General features: G+C 37.0%; 1 protein-coding gene across 1 annotated transcript in view; it reads right to left on the reverse strand.

Moving 5' to 3' along the window:
- Positions 1–18,751, reverse strand: part of ZNF280C (zinc finger protein 280C) — a 45,539-nt gene extending 26,788 nt beyond the window's left edge. The window contains exons 1-7 of the mRNA XM_012727017.1: positions 18,654–18,751; positions 9,712–9,757; positions 9,544–9,590; positions 5,930–6,076; positions 3,530–3,595; positions 3,294–3,430; positions 1,435–1,549 (exon numbers count right to left, since the gene is read on the reverse strand). Coding sequence (XP_012582471.1) covers positions 1,435–1,549; positions 3,294–3,430; positions 3,530–3,595; positions 5,930–6,076; positions 9,544–9,574 — 496 coding nt within the window. The 5' untranslated portion in view covers positions 9,575–9,590; positions 9,712–9,757; positions 18,654–18,751. The remainder of the gene's footprint in view (positions 1–1,434; positions 1,550–3,293; positions 3,431–3,529; positions 3,596–5,929; positions 6,077–9,543; positions 9,591–9,711; positions 9,758–18,653) is intronic.
- Positions 18,752–24,584: the final 5,833 nt, after the last annotated feature.

Below are 24,584 nucleotides of genomic sequence, written 5' to 3' on the forward strand. Positions count from 1 at the left end.
TCTGCCTGTTCTGCTCCCCTCTCTCTCTGGTGAATCCTCTCACCCTCCGCATCTCTGGCCTGTACCCCAGTTCTGTATGAATAAATAAATCTTAAGAAAGAAAAGGAATCTGTATTTTCCTAATAATCAGGGGTCAAACATACCCTACAGTGTAACAATAGCTAGAAGTTACAGAAATTCAGACTTTTTTCTATGAATAAAAATTTTTTTTAAAGATTTACTTATTTATTCATACAGAACTGGGGTACAGGCCAGAGATGCGGAGGGTGAGAGGATTCACCAGAGACAGAGTGGGAGCAGAATAGGCAGATCAACGAAGTCCACTGCTGAGGGGAGCAGCGGGCGGGTCAGGAGAGGTCTGCCACGCCATGTGGTCACCTCCAGGGCAGGCGGGGATCGAACTCATGAGGAAGTGGCTTTAGCTTCTCAGTGCAGTGCTTTAACCCGCTGCGCCACCAGGGAGGGCCCAATGAATAAAATTTTTTAAATAAAAAGATTTTTTTTAATAAAAATAAAATTTCAGACAACTATTTTAGTTCCTCATTTATTTTTGGTTCTTGACTATTTTACTAAGTAGGTAAAGGACACTGAGATAGGTAAATAGCAAATCAATTATTATCAAAAATGGGAAAACATTCTGACACACATATTACTACAAATTTTTACTTTGCTTTGGTAAATGTACTCTTAATTCGTTAGTAAATAATTTAAACACTCAAAACTTTAGTGGAATACATCAAATTTGCTAATATAGAAAGAATAATTGCTTTAGTTATAGGGATTTTCTCAAATAGGTAAACATTTATAGCATACTAATTTATGACAGAGTAAAGAAGATATTTGTTATACAAAGAAGGAACTGTAATTTTTTTTTGGAACTGTAATTTTTTAATTGGAAATTTTCACTATTCTCTCCACAGGTATTTACTACATGCAACTCACTATTTATTTAGTCTGCCATTTAACAAAACTATTCTATAGTCATATTTAACTACACATTTGCATCATTCATTTGGCTAGAAAGATACTAGCCTATTAAGAAATCAACTGTAACCAAGCCCTTTTTCTTATACTAATGACCTTCAAAATAATTTATAAGCTTTTTTAAACCAGTATATTAGGACATCAGTAGACTGCCTTGATTCACTGAAATTCACATTCAAGATTTTTCACCTCTTGGCCAGTGCCAAGTGAGTATGAATTCAAAGAATACATATTATTCATCTTAACAGAAAGAAATAAAATACCCTACTACTAAACAGAATTTTATATAAAATCACCCAAGAAAGGCATTCTAAAACTATTAACTATTAGCTTCCATTTTACAACATATGAAAACTTTATCATGAAAGTATGGACTTCAAACTAGAAATTCATTACATCTGTAAATTCAACAATCTTTTTGTTATATTTGTAAAAGTTGCTAAAGCAAACCTTCTACATAAATAGATGTTCTCTCTTGAGACAGTGGATTTGAATCCTGGGTCAAATCAAATAGTAAGTCTGAAGAATCGTCTGATCCAACTTGTGATGAATTCTTTGTAAAATCCTGTAAAAAGTTGTAATTATTTTGTTTCATGTACTTTTATAAAGGTAAATTTAACTGTATGTATTATCAAGATAACCTTAATAATAATCTTAATAATTCAATTACTCAAAGTTTTTATAACTTTATAACACAAAGATAATTACTACTGTCAAAGTTAGCATTCACTGGGTTAGGGGTACACAGGAACACTGTATTATTTTGTAATGATTCCGGAAATCTAAAGTTAGCTTGAAATAAAAAATGACATTATTGGCAAAGTAGGTTATGGTTTGGCACAACATTTTGGTGATGAAATTTAGGCAGCATCTTTCAAGGACTTTAAAAGTTCACATCCCTTGAGTCAGTTATTTCCACATTCCACTTCTAAGAATCTAAATTAGGAGGTAACAATATTTAATGGAGACTTGCTTATAAGACAGTCTTGATTAATATTTTCTATATTTGCACTTAAAAATAAAAATCACTAATAATTACCCAAATAGTTCTTTTTTTAACAGAAAAGCTTCCAAATAACATTAATAGGTGATAACTCTATCAACTAAGTAACATTTCAGAGAGCAGACATATTACTAAATAACTTCTTAAAGTAATTCTCCAATTGGGAATTTTTTATATCTGTAAAATATTTCAGCAGATATTAAATACAATGGCAAGATACAATTTTACCCTCATTGCTTTTATATCACCAAGGCAAATGTTGACAGAATGAAAGGGCAAATGTTTTAGTGTTGTTATGACAGTTTTAACACCCTATACTGCTGAAAGCATCTTAGTGAAGCCCACAGGTCTTTTGCTTGAAGGCAAAAGTATATACCAAGGGCCTCCCTGGTGGCTTAAGATGCTAAAATTTCAGCATTATGAAGCTACCCACAGCCACTGCAGCATGAGTTCGCTCCTTGGCCAGGGAGCTGACCCACGAGGTGCAGTGACTTCTCCTATCTCACGCGTTGTTCCCCTCAGCAGTGTATTTCAGTACATCTGCCTGTTGTGCTCCCAACTCTATCTCTGGTGAATCCACTCACCCTCACATCTTTGGCCTATACCCCAGCTCTTATATGCATAAATAAAATAAATATTTTTTTAAAAAAACACTATATACTGAGCTGTATGAATGGTGTTATGTATATATTTTTAATATTCTAGGCCAACAGGATTTAAATATCAGATCCATCATTCACAAGCTGAGTGGCAGTGAGTTAGCTTGTCTGAGCATCAGTTTTCTTAACTATATAATGGAGATAATAATCATGTCTACCTTATAGGGAGGTTATAAGAATAAATCAGATTAATTTATATGCAGCATTTAACACAAAGACTTATCCATATTAATGGACTAAGAGGGGTTAGGTTAGCTAATGCCATTATTATTTCTGTTCAGTTTACAAAACTAAATGATGAAGGTATGTTTTCAGAATACACAGCAGCAAATAACCTCAATTAAGAAAACCTGATTCAGTTTACCATCTTAATTTTTTTGCCATTATGCAGTACTCATATTTTCTTTACATTTAGATGGCACAATTTTCAATATTATAACTCTTTCAGCATGTATTTATTCACATGTTGAATAGTAAGTTATTACAGCTATTATTTTGAGTACTAGTTGAACTATCATAAAGATTGTGACATCTTCTGATAGTGATTGTTTCTACTGGCATGGTGACTAGCTATGACAGGCCACAATCCTAACCGAATTGTAATACCTGATGGTACCTGAGGTGACTGTAGTTTTAGAAACACTTACAGGTTTAGACATGTTATGGACAATAACAGAGCTATGTGAAGATTTGGATTCAGGACGAAATTTAGGCAATGCAGTCACTGTATTTGATGCTGAGTCTTTGTTGTGTTGATTTGCAGTCTTCATCGCATCAGTAGGACCTGTATTTTAAAATCACATAATATATTGAATATATTTCTATACAACAAACTTTGTCAAAGTATTATACTTTAAAATTAAAATAGTATAATAAGCTGTACCTTGGTTGGCTGTCTCCTTTTTTATTCCCTTCGAAGATGAACTGGGGTGACCTCTGTTCAATATGTCTACAAAAATCGTATTTTAAAATAGTCAGTGAAACAGGTATTATAATAATTAAAAAAAACCTCCTAAAATATATCTGTATAAAACCAATAATTGAAATATATTTTTTCTCTTAATGATGACAACTCAAGCAAGTTGACTGGTTTATCTGCATTGCTATTCTTGAGTTCTGAAAGGGATATTAACAGAGATTACAGACTAAATTAAACCTATAACTTACCACAGTATCTCAAATACTTTTGCATAAAATTACTAATCAGGAAAAGATACATTAAAAACCCACCAAGGAGGTTCCTCAAACTGCTAAACATGGAGATTCCTTATGACCCAGTAGACCCACTCCTAGGTATCTACCCAAAAGATACAAAAACACTGACTCAAAAAGATACCTGCACCCCCATGTTTGCTGATGCTTTATTTACAACTGGAAAGACATGGAAACAGCCTAAATGCCCAAAAGTGGATGACTGGATTAAAAAGATGTGTTACATACACACAATGGAATATTACTTAGCAACCAAAAAAAATAAACAAATGCCTTTTGCAGCAACATGAATGGAGCTGGAAAAGATCATGGTTAATGAAATAATCCAGAAAAAAAAAAAGGCAAAATACCAGATGATTTTGCTCATAGCAGGAATATAACGGACCAGGTGAGAAAATGGTAATAATAATGAACAACTATATACCAGAGACATTTTGTGGGAGTTGAGTGGGGGGAATGGGATCAAAAACAGTGAGGGGAGGGAAATGCACTGGACTATAGTGATGGCACATGGGTGATTCCGTGATGGGAAGCCCAAGGGGATTACAACTGAGATGGATAAATGCACAAAATGATGTAAAAACAAACTATTATATTATTAAAAAAACAAACAAACCCACCAAGCGCCTCCCTAGTAGTGTAAAGATTAAGTCTCAGTGCTATCACCACCACAACCTGAGTTTCATCCCAGCCAGGGAGGTGACCCACATGGCACAGCAGACCTCTCCTGTCTTGCCCACTGCTCCCCTCAACTCTGTATTTTAATCAATCTGCCTGTTTTGTTCCCCCCTCTGTCTCTGGTGAATCCTCTCACCCTCTAACACCTTTGGCCTATACCCCAGTTCTTCTATGCATAAATAAATATTTTTTAAAAATCCACAGAAACCTAGAAATATTTCCTTGTTTTTCTTCCTACGAGCTCATAAAAAGTCACACAGAAGGGTTGTCTTTATAGTGAAAATGCAGTGCTAAATACTACAGGACTCTTACAGGAGAAAAATCTACTCAAATAACCTGGCATGTTTTTGATTAAAAAATTCAAGATAGGTATTTACTGGAACCATTAAAGATTTATTTCTATAGTACTTTTTCGTGACTATAACTTCTAATTTTTTAAAAAAAGATTTATTTATGAACACAAGAGCTGGGGTAAAGGCCATAACAGAGTCAGGATTCACCAGAGACAGAGTGGGAAGCAGAACAAGCAGACTGATTGAGCTACACTACTGAGGGGAGCAGTGGGCAAGACAGGAGAGATCTGCTGTGCCATGTGGGTTACCATCCTGGTTAGGGATTGAACCAACCGGCCATTGTGTTAAAGTGGCTGTGGATAGCTTCATAGTGCTGAGACAACCCCTTGTGCCACCAGGGAGGCCTGACTATAGCTTTTCAACAACAAGTTTCTTTTTTTTATTATAATAGTTTATTTTCACATCATTTTGTGCCTTTTTCCATCTCAGTTGTAATCCCCATGGACTTACCATTGCCAATTCACCTGTCAAACACAAGTTTTTACTCACTCCTACTTCCCTTCTTGTGGCTCTATTTAAATATTTAGTTCCTATTACATATGCTAAAATATTTTATGGCTCACACATAAAACTTTATAATATCATTTAAATTCTGAGTTAATTTAGTAAAGAAATCCCACGGTGGTCAATTTACATACTGAGAGTCATTTAAAACTAATGCATTGTTCTAGATAAGTACTGTTAAGTTGGCTATAATTGATATACATCCCTTTGAACTATCATGCTTTCAAATAAGATTTAAATAATAATTTTGAAATATGTTGTTTCAGCACAAAAATCAGTGATTAAGACACGATAATTAAGAAAATGTAATGTTCTGTTCTACTTTCAGCAACATGTCAATATGCATACTTCATTTTATAATTGAAGTGTTTTTCTATTTAGCATCTCTCAATTTGCTGTAGGAAATTATGAGAATTGAATTATGCCATGTTATCCCTCACCTCCAAATTCTTACAGAACAACAAAAACGTATTATTTCAGACATTTTTCCATTAGAAACAACATCTTATAAAACATCACTGAAAGTAAATGATTACTTGAAATGGCTGGTTTTGAACTTGATATCTCTCCAACAAAGATCAGCTCATCATCTTCTTCATCCTGAATTTCCTCTACTTTCTTCTGCCATGGTTCCAGCTCTTCTTCTTCACATTCCATGAAGAGTTCTGCCATTTTTGAATTACCTAATTACCAAGTTAGGAGGAAAACAAATCTTATTTTTAAGTTTTGTTAGTATACAATTTGATTTTTGAGATATACCTTAATAATCCTAGTAGTAATTACTGAATTGATACTTGTAATCATTGCATGGTAACAAAAGGGGAAAACTCAGAATTCATTACCTAAGATCTTAACTAGTAAAATTAGCTTAGTAGGAGATAACAGATGATAAAAGTCATTTACAGTGGCTAATACATTTTGGGAACAAGCAGATCTAATCAAACTGAGTTTTAGTTTCATGACTAGAGTATGATTGCAGAGACAAAAAAAGAAAAATTGTACCTAAAATCTGAAAAAAAAACCCAAAATACAAATACCTTTATTAACAAAAAGGAAAGAAGCTAAGAGGAAACAAGTGATAGATACACTAGAAAAACTGTACCAAATTGTGGGATAAGAAGAACTAAACAAAGCAGGGATGAAAGTGCTACAATGAAAACAGGAATTATATTAAGTTCATTAAATTCAAGTGCTGATAGTTTATTTCTCACCTGAAGAAATAAGCAAAGAACATATGGGGAATACCACCAGCCTACAAATGCTGGCCAAGCACAAAGCTCCTAGGAAGCATTTTAGTGTTTCATTCTTAAATATGGACTAACAAGCAATGTGCACCAGAAATAAGACTAAAACTTGCCATGTGAAAGACCAAAGTGATATAATAGATTAGAAGCACTTTTAGAGAGAGAAGACTTTTATAAACAGTAGCAGTAAGAAAACAAAAAGATTAAAAAATTAGCCAAAATTCAGTTTAAAAAAGTCAAATGTCAATGGTGAGTAAATGTCTCATAACAAAACTTAAAGAAAAACATTAAAGACAAGATTGTTAGAAAATCAATTGCAAAAAGGTGATACAGAAAAGGGAGAGGGGATGTGATCAAAGGAAAAGTGCAAGAAAAGTTTCTGGTTCTACAAGACATAAATCTCCAGAATGAAAAGACACACCAGCACCCAGAACATAGGAAAAAACTCACAGTAGAGGAGCATATCATGAAATTTCAGAATGCTGAAGGGCAAGAGAATATCTTCAAATCAGAGAGAGGGGAGAGAGAGCAAGAGATCAAAGCTAAGTGTTAGTAAAAATAAATTTCAACTTAGCGCTCTACACTCGGCCAAAGTTTTCATCAAGCATAAGGTATATATTCTTTCATCAAGAATAAAGACCAGCAATATTATAGAAAATTTACTTCCCATTCACCCTTTCCTAGGAAGAATCCACCAAAATATTAAGAATTTGAGGAGGACACAGGATGCAGAAAACATAATATTCAACATAATACAAAGACAAAGGAAAATCCCAGGGCAATAGCTGTTCAATAGATCTAGAGAACACCAGTCAGAGTAGAGCAAGATAATATTACCCCCAGGAGGAATGTCTCCAGGAGACTTTTTATAAAAATCTTTCTTTTTTTGTATCTCTCCCCCTCACACACACACAGATTAAAAATTAAATTGTTAAATTCTTGACAAGTTGTACCATGTAGAAAACCAAGAGACTACAGAACATTGTAAAAAGACTTAGCTGTGAATTTCAATAAAAAAGCAAATTTTTTAAAATGAAAATTTTAAATTGCTACACAAAAAGGAAAGTGATTCATAACATATTAATAATATAGTAATATGCTAATCAGTAAACAATATTATTTATGGTCATCCAAATAAAAACAGCAAATATGATTTAAATATGATTTAAATATGATTTAAAAATTGAATTATAACTACATCAGGAGATGTTTACAGAGAGGATAAATATCTTCCTCTTCTTTAATAAAAAGTTCATTAAAATTGATGAGTCAAGACACAGCAGTATGTATGAGTTTTAAAATTCAGTGTGTATGGAAGTAATTATCAGGAAAACAGTTAAACTAATTGGAAGTGAGTACCCTAAAAAAAACAGGTAGTATGAAAGCCGAGAACACATGCACATCCGTTCTCTCTCTTATTTTTCAAGGAATGGTGGTTATGTAACTTAAAGTCTGTTCATATTATCTGTCATTATACATCTTTTAAATGCAGTACTTTCTAAAGGTAAATTAGACTATTAAATAATGTCATTTCCATTTTTTACTCAAAATTTAAAAATACTATGTGTGAAAACATTCCCATGCCACGTGGGCATGGCATACAAAATAAACATATTGACAAAACAGTGTCATTCTTTTAATTTCACCAGGTATGCCACATAGTTTCTTGGCACAATGCTGTTCAATCAACTCACAACAAAACAGAACAAAAGACCTTCCCACACTCCCAAATGTAACCAATTTTATGAATTCTTTCTTGTGCTATGCCTTTTAAATATATACTCTAAATCAATTCAAAGTGCAACTTATAGATTAGCATTTGCATATTCTGCATACTTAAAATCATTACTCTCAATGTGTCATTATGAGCCTTCATTTGCACTGTTTCATCTAATATACTTCTGCCTTATCTTATACTGTTCACATTTGAGTAGAGTAAAAAGAATATGAACTTGACATCAAATTGAACGGCTTAAATCTTCATTGCACTATTTCCAATCATGCAACTCTGAGAAATTAATCTTTTCTTCACCTTTAATATGGGTAAGCAATCTAACTAATAGAAGTGATAATGTAGATTTAGGAACATGTCATATAATATGCCCATCTTCGAGTGGATACTCAACAAAATACCAATTCCCTGACTCTTCCCATTGCAAAGTTTGACTATAATTTCCTCAATAAAACATTACTGTTTTTCTTCCATCTCTTGGTTATTTACATTGATAGTCTATTCCATGCAACTAAAGATGTACTATATATTAACTCAAACTGTCCACAAGCTCTTAATGTGGCTTAATTGTACATGTCTAACTTCAAAGCAAGTTCCTCAAGAATGAACCACAGGTATTCTTTATACTTTTATATTTTCTTCTACACACAGCAGTCTACCAGATGCAGTAGGCACCTAAAACATGATAACCTGAGAGCTAAAAAACACACATAGTCAAATTCATAAAATGAGGAAAACACTGGTAATTTAAATAAACCACTTTTATCTATGTTGGTAACATGATCTTAATACCACATGGTCATATAAGGTCTTCCTCATTCTTTGTAACTGGGTACTGCCACTGTCAATATATATTCAAGATAGAGTGCTGAACAGAAAAATTTTGAAGGCACATAACAGCACATATTTAGAAATTATTTATTTTTCATCTACGCATGAAATAATCATGTATAACATAATCACAAACCAATTAATAGTTGCTATCTCTGGATATGAGGAAGAAATACTTCATTTCTACATTACCAACATTTTTACTCTAAACTGTTCTTTTACTTTAATAAACTTTAAGTATCTTTGTTTAGGAAAAATATGTCCACCTATCTTTTACCTCTTCTCATAAAGTGAGGTGATCAGTACAAAAGCCATGCATGATACCAACTGCAGTGATACTTACTTTTAGGTTGAAAGGAGCTGTTGTTGTCCATCAAGTTGCAGAATCACCTAAATACCAACATATGACATCAATAATTTTTATGAGTCATTTTAAGTATCCTAAATATTGAAACATCAAACTTGGGATTCAGAAATCTTTGGGTTTAATTTCAATCTCCAGCAAACTTACCATGTGACTTCAGACAAGGTAGCAAATTAGGTCTTAGTTTTCTGCCCTATAAAATAAAGTTATCTACCATTAGGGCTTATTTGTTAAATGTACACCCAAAAAGATTTACACTTTTAGAGATTTATTTAAAATTTGTACAGAGTTGGGGTACAAGCCAGAGGTGCAGGGGTGGTGAGAGGATTCACCAGAGTGTCGGGAGCCAAACAGGCTGACTGACAAAGTACACTGCTGAGGGGAGCAGCAGGTAGGTAATGAGATGCTTGCTGTGCCATGTGGATCACCTCCCTGGCGAGGGTCAAACTCATGTTGCAGTGGCTTTAGCTTCTTAGTGCTGTGCTTTATTTAACCTGCTGTGCCACCAGGGAGGGCCCAAGATTTACACTTTTTGTCCTACAGAAGGTTACCTCTTGAGTTTGATATACACATGCAACTCATTTTCTGTAACTGGTTACTCCTGAATGAATGCAAATTGAGTATATAGAATGCTGAGTGCATTAAACAGTTATTACTTGACGTTGATGAATTATTAAATCACAAATAATTTTAAAAAGGTATCCTTTTGTAAAATGAATAATCACTTTCTGTAGTGTATTTTAGAAAACCTGAATTTTGGCCCTCCCTGGTGGCTCAGCGGGTTAAAGCACAGCACTGAGAATCTAAGTTTCCGCATGAGTTCGATTCCCGCCTGCCCTGGAGGTGATCACATGGCGTGGCAGATCTCTCCTGACCCACCCGCTGCTCCCCTCAGCAGTGTACTTCGTAGATCTGCCTGTTCTGCTCCACACTCTTGTCTCTAGTGAAGCCTCTCACCACCCCTGAGCCTCTGGCCTGTACCCCAGTTCTGTATGCACAAATAAATAAATCTTTAAAAAAAAAAAAAGAAAACCTGAATTTTGAAATGCTAAGTGACATTGGTTTTTAACTTTTATTCTTCACATTTCAAAAATAAATGTAATTATTATAAGAAAACACATTTACAGAGATTTTTAGGTTATTATTTTTTTGCTTATCAATGTTAACCACAGAACAGAAAATTAGGTAAATTTCATTGTAGATTAATTTATTAAAATATAACTAGTCATTGCTTCCTGGAATCAAAATAATGTGCTCTGTCCCAGGGAAGAGATAAGCTAAATAAGTCATAGCTTTGCCCTCAAAAGTTTATAATTTAAGATATACACTTTTTTTTTTGAAATATCAGCTACAGTAAGCATTATCAAGTAAACATGTGAATTGCTTTCTTTAAAACAGGTTATTTGTATTATGGATTCTCATACATGACTCTTCTTTTTATATACAAAATAAATTAAAAAAATATTTCAGCCTTTAAGTGAAAAAAGTGAAAAATGAGATATCAGAAATCTAAAATACTAGGATAAACAGAGTTAACTGAGTCTTCATATGTATTTTTATCCTCATCTTGTCAAATAGCTTTTCTACTTTTTCCAATTCAGAATTTTTTAATTGAATTAGATGATAGAGACAAAAAGTACTTTAATCCCAGAAGAAGTTAGATTCTCTAAGCGAATTCTGTACTTAAGTAATTTTCCTAAGTTCTAAGGTTTGACTATTCAACTCTAACTCAATTATCTGCATAGTTATTGTATGTCCCTAAGCTATAATTAAGGAAATCATATGTCAAGTATATAAATACATGACAATTTTTGCTTAACATTAAGGACCTGTTGTTACTAACAACAAAGAATATTTTTTAAGAGTACATTGGTATACTGTGAGACTTCTACATAACCCATCTATGTACATAGTTCTACATCGTCTATTGAGACTTATGTAGAACACTTCTAATAAATGACCCTCTAAAATCTCTATTGGCACAAATATCCTAAAATTAGTATTTACTGCATCAGTAGTCTATATAAACAACTCACATCCACTGCCCAAGAGGCCTATAGCAATTACCAAGGAGCCTCAATTGGCAACTTTATAAATACTAAAAACTAGGTGGAAGTCTTTTGATGCCACAACTGTGCTCGCTAAAGCTGTGCTAGACAATAACGTAGTTACGTTCCCCAAAATTATCACTACAAAAATACTCTCATCATTTCAGAATTTTAGTGGCAACACAAGGAATGCTATGGGAGATTAAGACACCTGTTAGAGAAAAAGAATCTCCAGCAAAACTTGCAGTGAGGATCTTAGAGGTCCCATAAGGGCAACTCCAGAGAGTCTATGCCTTCTGTACCATACTGGCAGAAGAGGAAAGAACTCTCTAACTTTTGTCAGGCAGAGATACTATGCCTATGTTTATGCTGCTCCTTTGAAGGAAAACATAAATTCTAAGTAACCCACTAATAAAAAGAGCTTTTAGAACACAACTCATTCAGCATTTGGAGACTGGCTATGTAAATATAATTACTATTTAAATATTTTTTGGTTTCAGCTTTTATATATCTACAATCCAACTTTCATTCTACCAAAAACAAAAACAAAAATCGGATATCCTATCATGCCCACTAGGATGATTGTATTAAATAAGATTAACAATAACAGTGTTGGCAAGGATATGGAGAAATTGGAACCCTTGTAGTATACTGGTGGGAATATGATATGGTGCAGACATTGTGGAAAATAATTGGGCAGGTTCTCATAGAGTTAAACATAGTTACCATGTGATCCAGCAATTCCACTCTTAGTAAAAGATCACTGAAAATATATGTCCACACAAACACTTGTACATGAATATTGTAGTGGTTGCTCAGGGCTGAGAGGGTTGGGGGGAATGGGAAATTCCTTCTAATGTGTATGGATTCTTTTTAGTAGGTAATGAAGATATTTAAAAAATGTGGTAAGTGGACCCTCCCTGGTGGCTCAGCATGTTAAAGCACAGCACTGAGAAGCTAAAGCCACTTCCACATGAGTTCAATCACCACCTGCCCCGGAGGTGACCACATGGCATGGCAGACCTCTCCTGATCCGCCCGCTGCTCCCCTCAGCAGTGTACTTCGTAGATCTGCCTGTTCTGCTCCCCATTCTGTCTGTGGTGAAGCCTTTCACCACCCCTGAGACTCTGGCCTGTACCCCAGTTCTGTATGTACAAATAAAATAAATCTTTAAAAAAAATGTGGTAAGCATTGTACAACTCTGTGAATATATAAACTACTGAGTTTTGTACATCAAATGGTTCAATTATATGTTGTATTAATTGTATCTTAATAACATTTTTAAGAAAATAATAAGCTGAAGACCTCCCTAGTGGCACAGGGGTTAAAGTCTCAGTGCTGTCAAGCTATCACCAGCCACTGCACCCTGAGCCAGGGAGCTGACCCACATGGCACTGCAGACCTCTCCTGTCTTACCTCTACTACCCTCAGCAGTATATTTCAGTATATCTGCCTGTCCTGCTCCCCACTCTGTCTCTGGTGAACCCCCCAAGTCCCTGCACCTCTGGCCTAAACTCCAGTCCTTGTGTACAAATAACTAAGTCTTTTTGAAAGAAAATAATAAAGTGATGGGGTATAAGCCTGGAGGATAGAGTAAGCTCTGTGTAGAAAGTACTTAAGAAAAGAGTCAGCAAAGGTAGCAAAGTCATAATATTCTGGGTTAGAAAGACAGAAAGGGTAGAGTACAAAGACATTCACATTCTGATGATACCATGTAAACACCTGAAGCTAGTTGTGCTTGCAGCAAATTCATTACTAAGACATTTCAGTTATGAGAGGAAACAGTTGCTCACTTCTGTTTAAATCTACTTTGAGTTTGGTTTTTGGTACTTGTGTTCAAGAGTAATGATACACTCACATTTTTCAAACTAACAGACCTCTAGGGAAAATCAATATATTCCAGATGGTGCAAGAGAGTTCTAAAGCAATACAATTTTGTATTTTAGTTTTGCTATACTTAAGAATCATCTAGATTCTCATTAGTTACCTTGTAACTAAGTTCAGTCACATGTTTTTTAGTTGTAATTCACACTTAACATTAGTTTCAGGTGTACAATGTAACAATTTGATATGTATATACTTGGTATCAAATATATATACATATATCTAACATTTCACTTATCCAACTATAAGTAGACACACAACACACTCATTTTTTATCCATTCATCCAGTGACGAATGGTTGTTTCTATATCTTGACTATTTTAAGTACTGCTACAGTAAACACGTGGGTGTATATACCTTTTAGAGTTAGTGTTTTCAATTACTTTGGAAAAAGACCCACAAATGAAATTGCTGGATTGTAATAATACTCATGTTTTTGTCTTTTTATTACTGCATAGTACTATCATTTTTACTGCTGCAAGTTAATAATGAAAAAAACAGAAGAGAACGAAATGATTCACTTGCACTAAATGAAGGGCAAATGACAATATGGTTAGCTACAGAAAGGTGGTATTAAAAGGAGCTCAGATAGAAAAATCTTGCTATTATTTAGGCAAGAATGAATTATAGGTACAAAAAACTCAATAAAAGCAGGCAGTAACTGTTTCATAAAAATATATTAGTCATTTGGTGGATTAAAGTTGATTGAAATGACATTGATTTTGTAGTTGTTTGATTATTTTGTTTTATGGTGTGTAACATTTTAAATAGGAAAGTGTCTGTGAAGATGTTTTTCTTTTAACAAATTAATATAGTACTCAAATCCAAGAAACACTGGATTATGCCTTGGTTCTTTACATCACTTCACTGGCACCTAAACAATTTAAACTCCCAAACCAGAATTTTCGGAACAAATCACAAAAAAATTAAATGGAAAACATGGGCTCACCTAGTTTTTATTTGTCAAAGAAGTTTTTATGTTGTGGACATGGCTTTTACTTTTTTTTTTTTTTTTTTAAAATATTTATTTATTTATTTGTACAGAACTGGGGTACAGGCCAGAGATGCGGAGGGTGAGAGGATTCACCAGAGACAGAGCGGGGAGCAGAACAGGCAGATCGACGAAGCACACTGCTGAGGGGAGCAGCGGGTGGGTCAGGAGAGGTCTGCCACACCATGTGGTCACCTCCGGGGCAGGCGGGAATCGAACTCATGCAGAAGTGGCTTTAGCTTCTCAGTGCTTTAACCCGCTGCGCCACCAGGGAGGGCCGGCTTTTACTTTTAAGCCTGAACAAAGTTAAAGTAAATTTGTTTTTAAAGCCTCAGCAGGTACTTAGGATGTTATAATTCCCCCCTGGTTTAATTTAGGTTTTCATCTTCTGTCTCTCTTGATTTTCACACTTCATTTACTTGTAGAAAATAGCTAGCAAACTCTAAGATTTTAAATTAACAACTCATTGTAAAGTATACTTTACAACATTTTCTTTTACATTAGTTTGTGGGATGAAGTACTATAAAATTGTACTTTCTGCAAGTTAGTATTTATATAATAGGGTAAATATTTTATCTATAAGAGTATTTTTTCATTGCAATTCATGTGTAAGGGACAGAACCTGGAGAAAAAGCCAATGATAATTGACTTTTCAAACCCAAATTAGGTAATAAATATTTTGTCTAAGATAATGTATGGCTGATCATCCCCAAAGTAACCCCAGGAAATATGTGTTACTAACAAATTCATCTTTTATAAGAATAAAAATTGTCCATTAAGAAGAATGTCAAATCAAAATGTACAGTGATGGGAACCCTGAACACCTGAGCTAAATAATGGATTGGGAACAAATGGGGATTGAATCTGCCATTTTCTGGTTGCCAAACTTTGAAGATGTTTAATCAACCCCGTTTGAGTTTTAAATTTTTTCTGACTATAAAATAAAACAGTTATTACTGTAAGTAACCCCATTCCTTGCAACACTATTTTAAAGACTAAAATGTGAAAAATTATTGTACAGTGCTTTGTACAGAGCATTTTACTCAATGGAAACAATGTAAGTTGAAGAATGCAATTTCTTTACAAGTTCATGTAAAGAACTTTCAAAATATTGTCACAAATAAAGTATACCAGGTCACTAATTCTCAAACACCTTGATTTCAGGGTCTCTTCTCTTTCTTAAAGTTTACTGAGAATCCCAATGTGCTTTTCTTTTATGTTCATTATAGCTATTGATACTTACCATATTAGAATTTAAACTGAGAAAACATTATGGACATTAATTTAAAGGAACAGTAATAAATTTATCATATGTAAGTATAAATATTTTAAATAAAATAACCTTCCTAAAATAAAAATTTAATGAGTGGCACTGGTTTACATCTTTGCAAACATATTTAATGTCTGTCTTAATTAAAAGAGAGCTGGATTCTTTTATCAGCCTGAAATGTTAATTTTTGCTTTTCTAAGTACATTCAAAGAAGTATAGCAGTCTAAATATTAAATATCTAATAAAGTTGCTTTCACTTTCTTTATTCTTATGTAAATCATTTGTAAACGACTTTAAGTATAAAAAAATAAAGTAGAACTAAAATGGTCCACTGGGCCCATAAAATATAACTATTTTTCTTGATGTGCTGAGATTTAATCAAAGTATTTCTAAAAAGAAAACAGCTTTGCAGAGAGTGAATCCAAAAAATTCTAAACATACATTTTAAATACAAGTTACTAAGTAAAACAAGTCTTTCTGAGTCATTATTTAAGACAACCTGACCAAAATCAAATATTTTCAGGTGCCTCCCTGAGGCAGGGAACCATAACTATTCAGGGTTATAAATTTTAATTAGTGATCATGCCAAATACTTCTGATCCTTGAAAAGTTACTTTTGAAATAGTGAGTGGTCAATATAAATTTCCAATATTTCATGCCTCTAAAACCATGAATTAATTTCTATTTACAAAAATTGGTACTTATTTAGGCATTTCTCCTGTCCACTTAGTGTAACAACAGCAACACATAATTCTGGTGTGGCTACAAATGTCCTCCTGTATAAAGAAAACAAATGGGAAAAAGAAGGTACAGGATTATATATCCTTTTTCCTTTCTTCTACCAAAAACATTGCTGTTATATAGCAAAACTCCAGGCTGAAGAAATGAAACTGGACTAGAGAATTGAACTGGGAGAAATGGGCGGAACAGAGAATTTAAGATACAGAGCCCTTCAATATCAGAACTTTTTTCTGTGGTCCTTTCTTCAACTTCTCAGCATGCTTGGAAATAGCAATATTATTTAAACACTAAAATGCTGAAAAGTTATGTGTGAAAAATAAAAATGTGAAGAAAAAAAGAATTGAAAATATTTCTTAAAAATTTTAGGTGCATTTCTTTGCTTAATCTCCCAGACCACCTCACTCCCATAAAAAATGGGTAATCTGGGGAATTAACCATTGGGTGGAGTCAGAAGACCTAGGTTCAAGAACTAGTTGTATCATTTCCTGAGTTTACTTCCTCACCTTCTGAACTGTCCTATCAACACCTACAGCCCATCTCAAAAGAGCTGATATCCAAGGGACAATTATTGCGGAATCTGTACTCCCGTTAAAGTTAAAGTGTCAACGGTGGGCCCTCCTTCTGCTCTCCCTGGTGGCGCAGCAGGTTTAAAGCACAACACTAAGAAGCTAAAGCCACTTCAGCATGAGTTCGATCCCAGGAGATGATCCACATGGCGAGGCAAACCTCTCCTGATCCGCCTGCTGCTCCCCTCAGCAGTGTACTTGTCACTTGGCTTGTTCTGCTCCCCACTCTGTCTCTGGTGAATCCTCTCACCCACCACACCTCTGGCCTGTACCCCAGTTCTGTATGCATAAATAAATACATCTTTAAAATAAAAAGATCCCCAGATAATTCCAATGTGCAGTTCATTTAGAAATCACTACATTAAAAAAAAAGTGTAAAGGGCACACATCCAAACTTAATTTTATAAGCAAACCAGTGCCTTCGCAGGCTCAGTAAAGCTTCTGCTTAAGGAGACAGTTTGAGTTTTCACAGTAACCCCCAAAGCAGGACAGGGTATCTCACAAATGCTAAGAGGACACTTCTGTAGTTTAAAACTATGGTAGGTTTCAATTTAATGTTGAATAACACTTAAAAATATTAAAATTCACAGCCCAAACCTTAAAACAAAGATAAAAAAGCATTATGTAAGTTCAGATATATTAAAAAGCTAAAAAAATATGTTTGTGAACAAAGAGAATCTCTTGGATGAGGGTCTCTCCCATGCTCGCAAAACCTGGGTTCACTTGACATTTACCTCTTTGATTTATGCTTTCAAAGCATTAAAACTTGAGATAAGAGGAACTCCCGCCCCGTCTAGAGAAGGATAAAACCTCAGAGGGAGGTAAAATTTCCCTTCTCGTTAAGTAAAACCTGCAAAGCAAACTGTTACAAAAAAAAAATGTGTATCCAACTCCACTGTTTCTCCTCAGGGATCTTCTCCTCTAAGACAATAACGGAATAGAGCTAGATTTCCCACACAGAGGAGCGAAGTCCTTTGGCAAGAACAAGGGTTCGAGCATTGAATGACCCCTAACCCGGGTGGGGGAAACCTGGCCAGAAGGAGGGACCCAAGGGGCCTTAAATCTAGAAAGTTCGGAACCATCACCGGTCTCTCCCTTCCTGACTGAAAAAGATCTGGGGGTGGGCGGGTCTCCACAAACATCGGCATCAAATGTACAAAAGACCAAAGGGAGTTGCCTCCAGAAAAGCTCAAACCAGGCAGGGGGCTGAGAAACACAGGCCTTCGGAAGCGACCGCAGTAGTTACGGCGGCGGCGGGGCAGCGACGGCGAACGCGGGCCGGGGGCCGCGGCCTCAGGGCCGCCAACCGAGCCGCGGAGCCGCTAGTTACCTTCCTCGATTCCCCCCCTTACCGAGGTAGGCGCAAAATGGTGGCCCACTCGCCACCGCTCTTTCAAGCCCGTCCCCTCCCCCCGCTCCTCGGGCGAGTCCCGAAAACACGCACCCGGCTCTCGACCCTCACTCCGCGGCCCTCATCGTGAGGCGGCCGTAACCGCCCCCGCGGCGGCCCTCACAGCTAGGAGGCCAAGGCCGGCCGGGCAAGCCACTACACGCTTCCTCGCCGCGCAGTCGAGGGAGGGGACACTTACCGCGAGCAGAGCAGTTCGGCCAGACTGGGACTCCAAGAGGAGGAGAAAGAGGAGGAGCGCGAAAACACTAGGCGGCGGTGACTAAAACCGCGCCGGCCTCGGCGACTCCCAGCGCGGAATGAGCGCCTCAGATTAGGGCAGTAGTATATAACCACGCGCGCGCTGCCTCATGGGTAACGCCAGTTTCTGCCACCGTCCACCCGTTCCCCCCCGCCCCAAATCTCTCCGCACATCCGGGTTTCTTTTCTAACTGACCAGGGAGAGCCGGCGCGGACATGTGCGCGCCTTAAGCGTCCTCGAAGACAGCCCGCTTCGGCTATGGGCCGTGGGTCTCCGGTCAAAGGTTCCCTGTCAGGGCCACTACTTGACAAGCCCACTGTCCAATCCGAGCTATAGTCACGAAACAGGGGCTTCACAGGGTATCTGAGCACATGGAAACATGTATCTGCGTCCCCCCCTCAAGTCACGCCCCCGCCCCCCGCCGCCGGTGTTTCATCGTCACCAATTTTTAAAAATACTGTAGCAGGGAGGTGAAGATAATAAACTAGGTGACTAAAAGGAATAAAGGCCAAATTATTTAAATAATCTGTTGATTTCACTACGTTTGTTTGAATGACCAGTAACCCGGGTCGGGGAAACCTGGCCAAAGGAGGGATCCATGGGGCTCTAAATCTAGAAAGTTCGAAACTGATCGCTTCCTCATCACCGGTCTCTTCCTCTGACTGAAAAAGAATCAGAATTCTTGTTATTCCTAATTATGTCATATAGATGTCTATAAATAACCAAATTGTGAAGAAAAAATACATTTGCAAGAAAAATATGTATAAAGATAACTGCAAAAACATTTTCTAAATATTGGGTTCTGTGGTAAAGTTTCCTCTCCCAATTTTCATCACAAGGTCTATGAAATTAGTGGGTCACTAGTCAAGCTTAAAATCAAATTTTGGACCCTCCATCGTGGTGCAGCGGATTAAAGCACACCACTAAGAAACTAAAGCCACTTGAGCATGAGTTCTATCCCCTCCCCGTGATCCACATGGCTCGGCAGACCTCTCCTGACCTGCCCACTGCTCCCCTCAGCAGTGTACTTCCCGATTTGCCTGTTTTGCTCCCTGCTCTGTCTCTGGTGAAGTCTCTCACTGCCCCTACACCACTGGCCTGTACCCCATTTCTGTATGCATAAACAAATCTTTTAAAAAATCAAATCTCACCTCACTTGTTCCTTAACACATATTAAGTCACCCAGTAATTTAATTTTACCAGTTCTTCCTATTTGAGTTAGTTTTTTTTTCTTTCTCATCTATAACACCCTTTGCTACTGACTTTGAAAATAAGTTTTAAAACAAAGGACAAAGAATAATCAAACTAACAAACATGGAAAGTTAAAACTTCCACAATGTTGGAGCATTCATAGATTTCCCTCCACTTCAGACTAATAGTCCAGTGCCTTCACCTTTGCTGTGGGTGGGAAATTTAAAAGTTGGAAAGCTACAGCACCTATGTGGGAGCTTTTCCTCAGTCCCCCTCCCTAGAGGTCAGAAAGACCCTACACAATCCTCAGCCTTTCTCCCTGGAGCCATCCCTTATCTGTATTTCTCCTCCTTTTTTCTTTATGAGTCCGAGGAGTAGAGAAATTTCTTTCAAATTCCCGTGGTCTAATAATGTCAGAGCTTCCACATCCTAACTATAATTAGGAGTAGGGAGGATCAATCTGTCTCAGGGATGACCAGAAAACATTTATCACCAAAATTCAAATCCAATTTGCTGTTTTCATGGAAAATACAACGGCCAAGAAAACTGTGGTCAGCAAATTTTCTCTAGAGAAAATGTACACAAAAGTCAAATTATAATAAAACAGATGGCTGGTGAGAATAGAATCAGTCTGTGGGAAATTGTTTCTATGATTTGACTACTCAATCCAAAGAATTCCCAAAGAATTCCAAAGGCTTCTAGAAAACTTCTCTCTTAGTTCTCTAATTAATCATGGTTCTTTTTTTGTTAAGGATTTCCATTAAATAAGCATTTACTCCTGTATTACCTTTCTTTTTTTTTAAGATTTATTTATTTATGCATACAAAACCAGGGCACAGGCCAGAGATGCAGGGGGTGAGAGGATCCATCAGAGGCAGAGTGGGGAGCAGAACAAGCAGATCTACCAAGTACACTGCTGAGGGGAGCAGAGGGCCGGTCAGGAGAGGTCTGCCACGCCATGTGGATCACCTAGGGGCAGGCTGGAGATGGAACTAACACCCAAGGGGTTGTAGCCAGCTTGCAGTGCTGTGTCCTTACCCGTTGAGCCACCAAGGAGGGCCCAGTGTTACCTTTCTTGGCAAGTTCTTATTGAAATAAATTCACATAAGAGTTCACCACTTTAAACTGTACAATACAGTGGTTTCTAATATATTAACAATATTATGTAACCATTACCACTATAAAATTACCGAACATTTCCATCATCCCCCAAAGAAACCCCAGGCTTGTTATTAACCACCCCCTATTCTCTTTTGCCCACACCCCCTGGAAATCTAATCAAAAACTTTGTGTCTCTCTACAGATTTGCCTTTTTTGAGCATAGCATATACAATTGTCTCTTGAATAACATGGGTTTGAATTTGGTGGGGCTATTTACATGTGAATTTTCTTGTAAAAAGATAGTGTGAGTCTATGGCATTGATAAATATGGTAAAGTACTGTAAATGTGTTTTCCTGGTTACTTTTATGGTTATCTTATTGCAAGAATACAGTAAATAGCACATGTAACATATACAATGTTAACTGTTACCAGTAAGACTTCTAGTCAGCAGAGGGCCCACTTCTGGGTTCTTAGATGGTGGTCTTCTGGATGTGTTCTCACATGGCAGAAGAGACCTGAGAACTCTCTGGGGTCTCTTTTATATGGGTACTAATCCCATCCATGAGGGGTCCACCCTCATTACCTAATCTCCTCCCAAAGGCACCCACCTCCTAATATCATCCCTTTGGGGTTTAGAATTTAAACCTGTGAATTGGGGGGAGGGCATAAACATCCTGTTTATGATGTCATAGATACATTGTTCAACTGACAAAGTTAGTGGGGTAAATTACTAGCAATATGTGATTCCAGTAAAGGACATAGAGGTGTTATTGGTACAATTGTTGGAACTTTGATAAGTCTGAAACTATTTCCAAAATACAAGTCATAAAAGTTATTCTGGGTGCTTTTATTTCGCTTAGGCCCTGGGCACCTGCAAGGCGGGTGAGTGCCAAATGTTCGCTGGGCTAGGAGAGATTGGAAGGGCACTATAAACATTTAGGTGCTACCCTAATAGGTGCTACTCTAAAGGCCAATACTTTAGCCATGCTGCACTTACGAAGGGAATTGTATTGGGAAAAGTGGGAGTTGAAGCCAAACAACCAAATTCTGCCACAGGGAAGTATGTCAGAGTTCAGCTGATCAAGAAAGGGGAGGGGCGGGTAGTGCCCGCGTGTGGAGGGAGGTGCAGGATGTGAAAGGGGAGGTGTGAGGTGGGGGAGGTGTCGTGGAGGGATGGGCACTGAGAGTATGAGTCCATATTCCATGCTCAGAAAAGATGGCCCCTTGATAACAGGATGCTAGGATGCAGCAAGCACTTGAATAGCAAAGCAGGGTAAGAAAAGTAGATTCTCAGTCTCCTGAGTCATGTTATATTTACTTTGACTAAAACTCCTCTAGATGACTAGTCAAATGAAAATTTCAAAAGATTCTAAACTCAGGTAGAATAATGTGAGTGTTGCATGTATTTTTGGATAGCCTTGATTTCATTGTCCTCCACTGTTTAGTTAAAAAACAACTTAAGCAAAATGGTAAAATTATGAAAGAAGTTTCTCTGATACTCCTTCCTCCTCTATTGCCAACACTCACAAGTGTCCTGAAACTTCATGATGCCCTTTGTGTACCTATGGATGCCCCATTCTCCTTCCAGTGTCTCCCTCTATGTATTTTTAGTCTTATCTTTACCTTAATTTTCTCTAAAATCATACTTACCCCTAACATGATCCTCAAGGACTTGTTCTTTGCATGGCAGCATTGTAACTGATTAATCAGGGATCATGGACTAGTTTTGCTCTTAAAGGGCAGTTGTATACAGGAAAGTATAGCAGTTCTTCTTCCTCGGACACATTGAAAGAACATTTAAAAAAAAATCATTTACCTGCCCAGGCTCCGCCTACACCTGTGGGCCCAGTGACCTTGTGACACACACCTCTTAGAATTTAAATTATTTTCTGTATTAATGGTCTTTGTAGAATAAACTTACACTAAGAATAGGGGGGAAAGACATGAAATGGTAAATTCTAAGGTTAAATTCCAGTTGCACAAATCATTTATACATTATCCTAGAAATGAAGAGAGCATAAGTCCTGTACTACAGTGATGTGGAAAAGCCAATTCACATTTATGTACTTGAAATATGGTGTGCCGTTTATCAATGAATTAACCCTCAGTTCCAAACCGACCCTTCAGTGAAGGTGTTCTGATGGCAAACTAGACTGTCTCCCCCTTACATGAATACGATGTTAAACTTTGTCAGTGGAGAGTGCCGGAGAGATGGTGCACAAAGGAGACTTTTATCCCTGTGCTGATTCCTTTTTTTCTTGCTACCACTGCACAGCCCATCGGTGGTGCCAGTCTGAAAGAGGGGCGTAGGAACGGCACTCTGTTTCAGCCCCAAAGATGGAGGGCACAGTCCTTCAGCAACTTCACAGTCCCAGTCCAGACCTTTACCTTCCTCCTCTATCGCCAGCACACACGAGAGGCCCCAGTAGTAGATTTAATGTGAGATGCCTCTTAGGCTGACAGGTGGGGTGTTGAATAGGCAGAGCTCCGGAGAGGAACTGATTGAAACACCCATTACTTTGCATAAGAGTGCTTAGAGAAAGTTTACATAAGAAAGGGAGAGCCCAAGGGCTGGAGAGCATAACAAAGACTCTGTACAGAACTTTGAGATAGGGCCCTTCCCGGTGGCGCAGGGGTTAAAGACACAGCAGTACCAAGCTTTTGCCAGCCTCTGCAGCAGGCTTTTGATCCTGATCCCCGATTCCTTTGTAGGGAGCGGACGTACACACGGCGCAGCAGACCTCTCCGGCCTCTGCCAGTGCTCCCCTTAACAGTGTGTTTCAGAAAATTCGCCTATTCTGCGCTCCATTTTGTCTTAGGTGAATTCTCTCACCGCGCCTCCTCAAGCCCGCACCTCTGGTCTACACACCAGTTCTCCTATGCATAAATAAATAAATATTTGTTAAAAAGAACTCTGGAGGTAATCCATTTAAAGAGAAAGAGGAGGAAGCTCCAACGAAGTACACTAGGAGAGAGCTACCAGAAAGGTGCCAAGCAAATACGTTCAAAATGATGCTTCCGTTTCCACACAAAAACTAGTTCGAGACCCCCTGCTTCTCCCTAGAATTCAATTGTGATAAATGCTGAGGTTTAAGAGTAAGGTTAAGAGAAAAAAATTAAACATTAGCTTGGGTATGTTATTGGTGATCTTTGCTAAGAAACTTTTCAGGACAACAGTATAAACAAGGACAAATTTAGAAGTTTATTATATTATATTTGATTGTAATTCAGTGTAAAGCTAGTATGCTGTGGAATGGGTAATGAAAATTTTTGTGATATTTAACACTTTTTTTGTTTTGAATTAAAAAATACTCACAAAGTCATTTTCTACTTTTATGCAAAGTTAATTCACCTGCTGTTCTTTGCTAGAAGACAGTGGTCATCTTAAAATGAAGACCATCTCACTCAAAGCGACTGGGGAATAACTTTAACTCTACCTTGCACCGTTTACCAGGTGTTAGAAATAAGCATATTTAAACTCCAGAGAGGCCATGTACATACCATATTATTCACTGTTTTAGTATTCTTTTTGGCAAAGAAACATTCATGTTAAACCCTTATGTTTTAGAGGCTGTAAG

This window comes from Condylura cristata, unplaced genomic scaffold (genome assembly GCF_000260355.1).
Source record: "Condylura cristata isolate star-nosed mole 26May11 unplaced genomic scaffold, ConCri1.0 scaffold00019, whole genome shotgun sequence".
Classification (NCBI taxonomy): domain Eukaryota; kingdom Metazoa; phylum Chordata; class Mammalia; order Eulipotyphla; family Talpidae; genus Condylura; species Condylura cristata.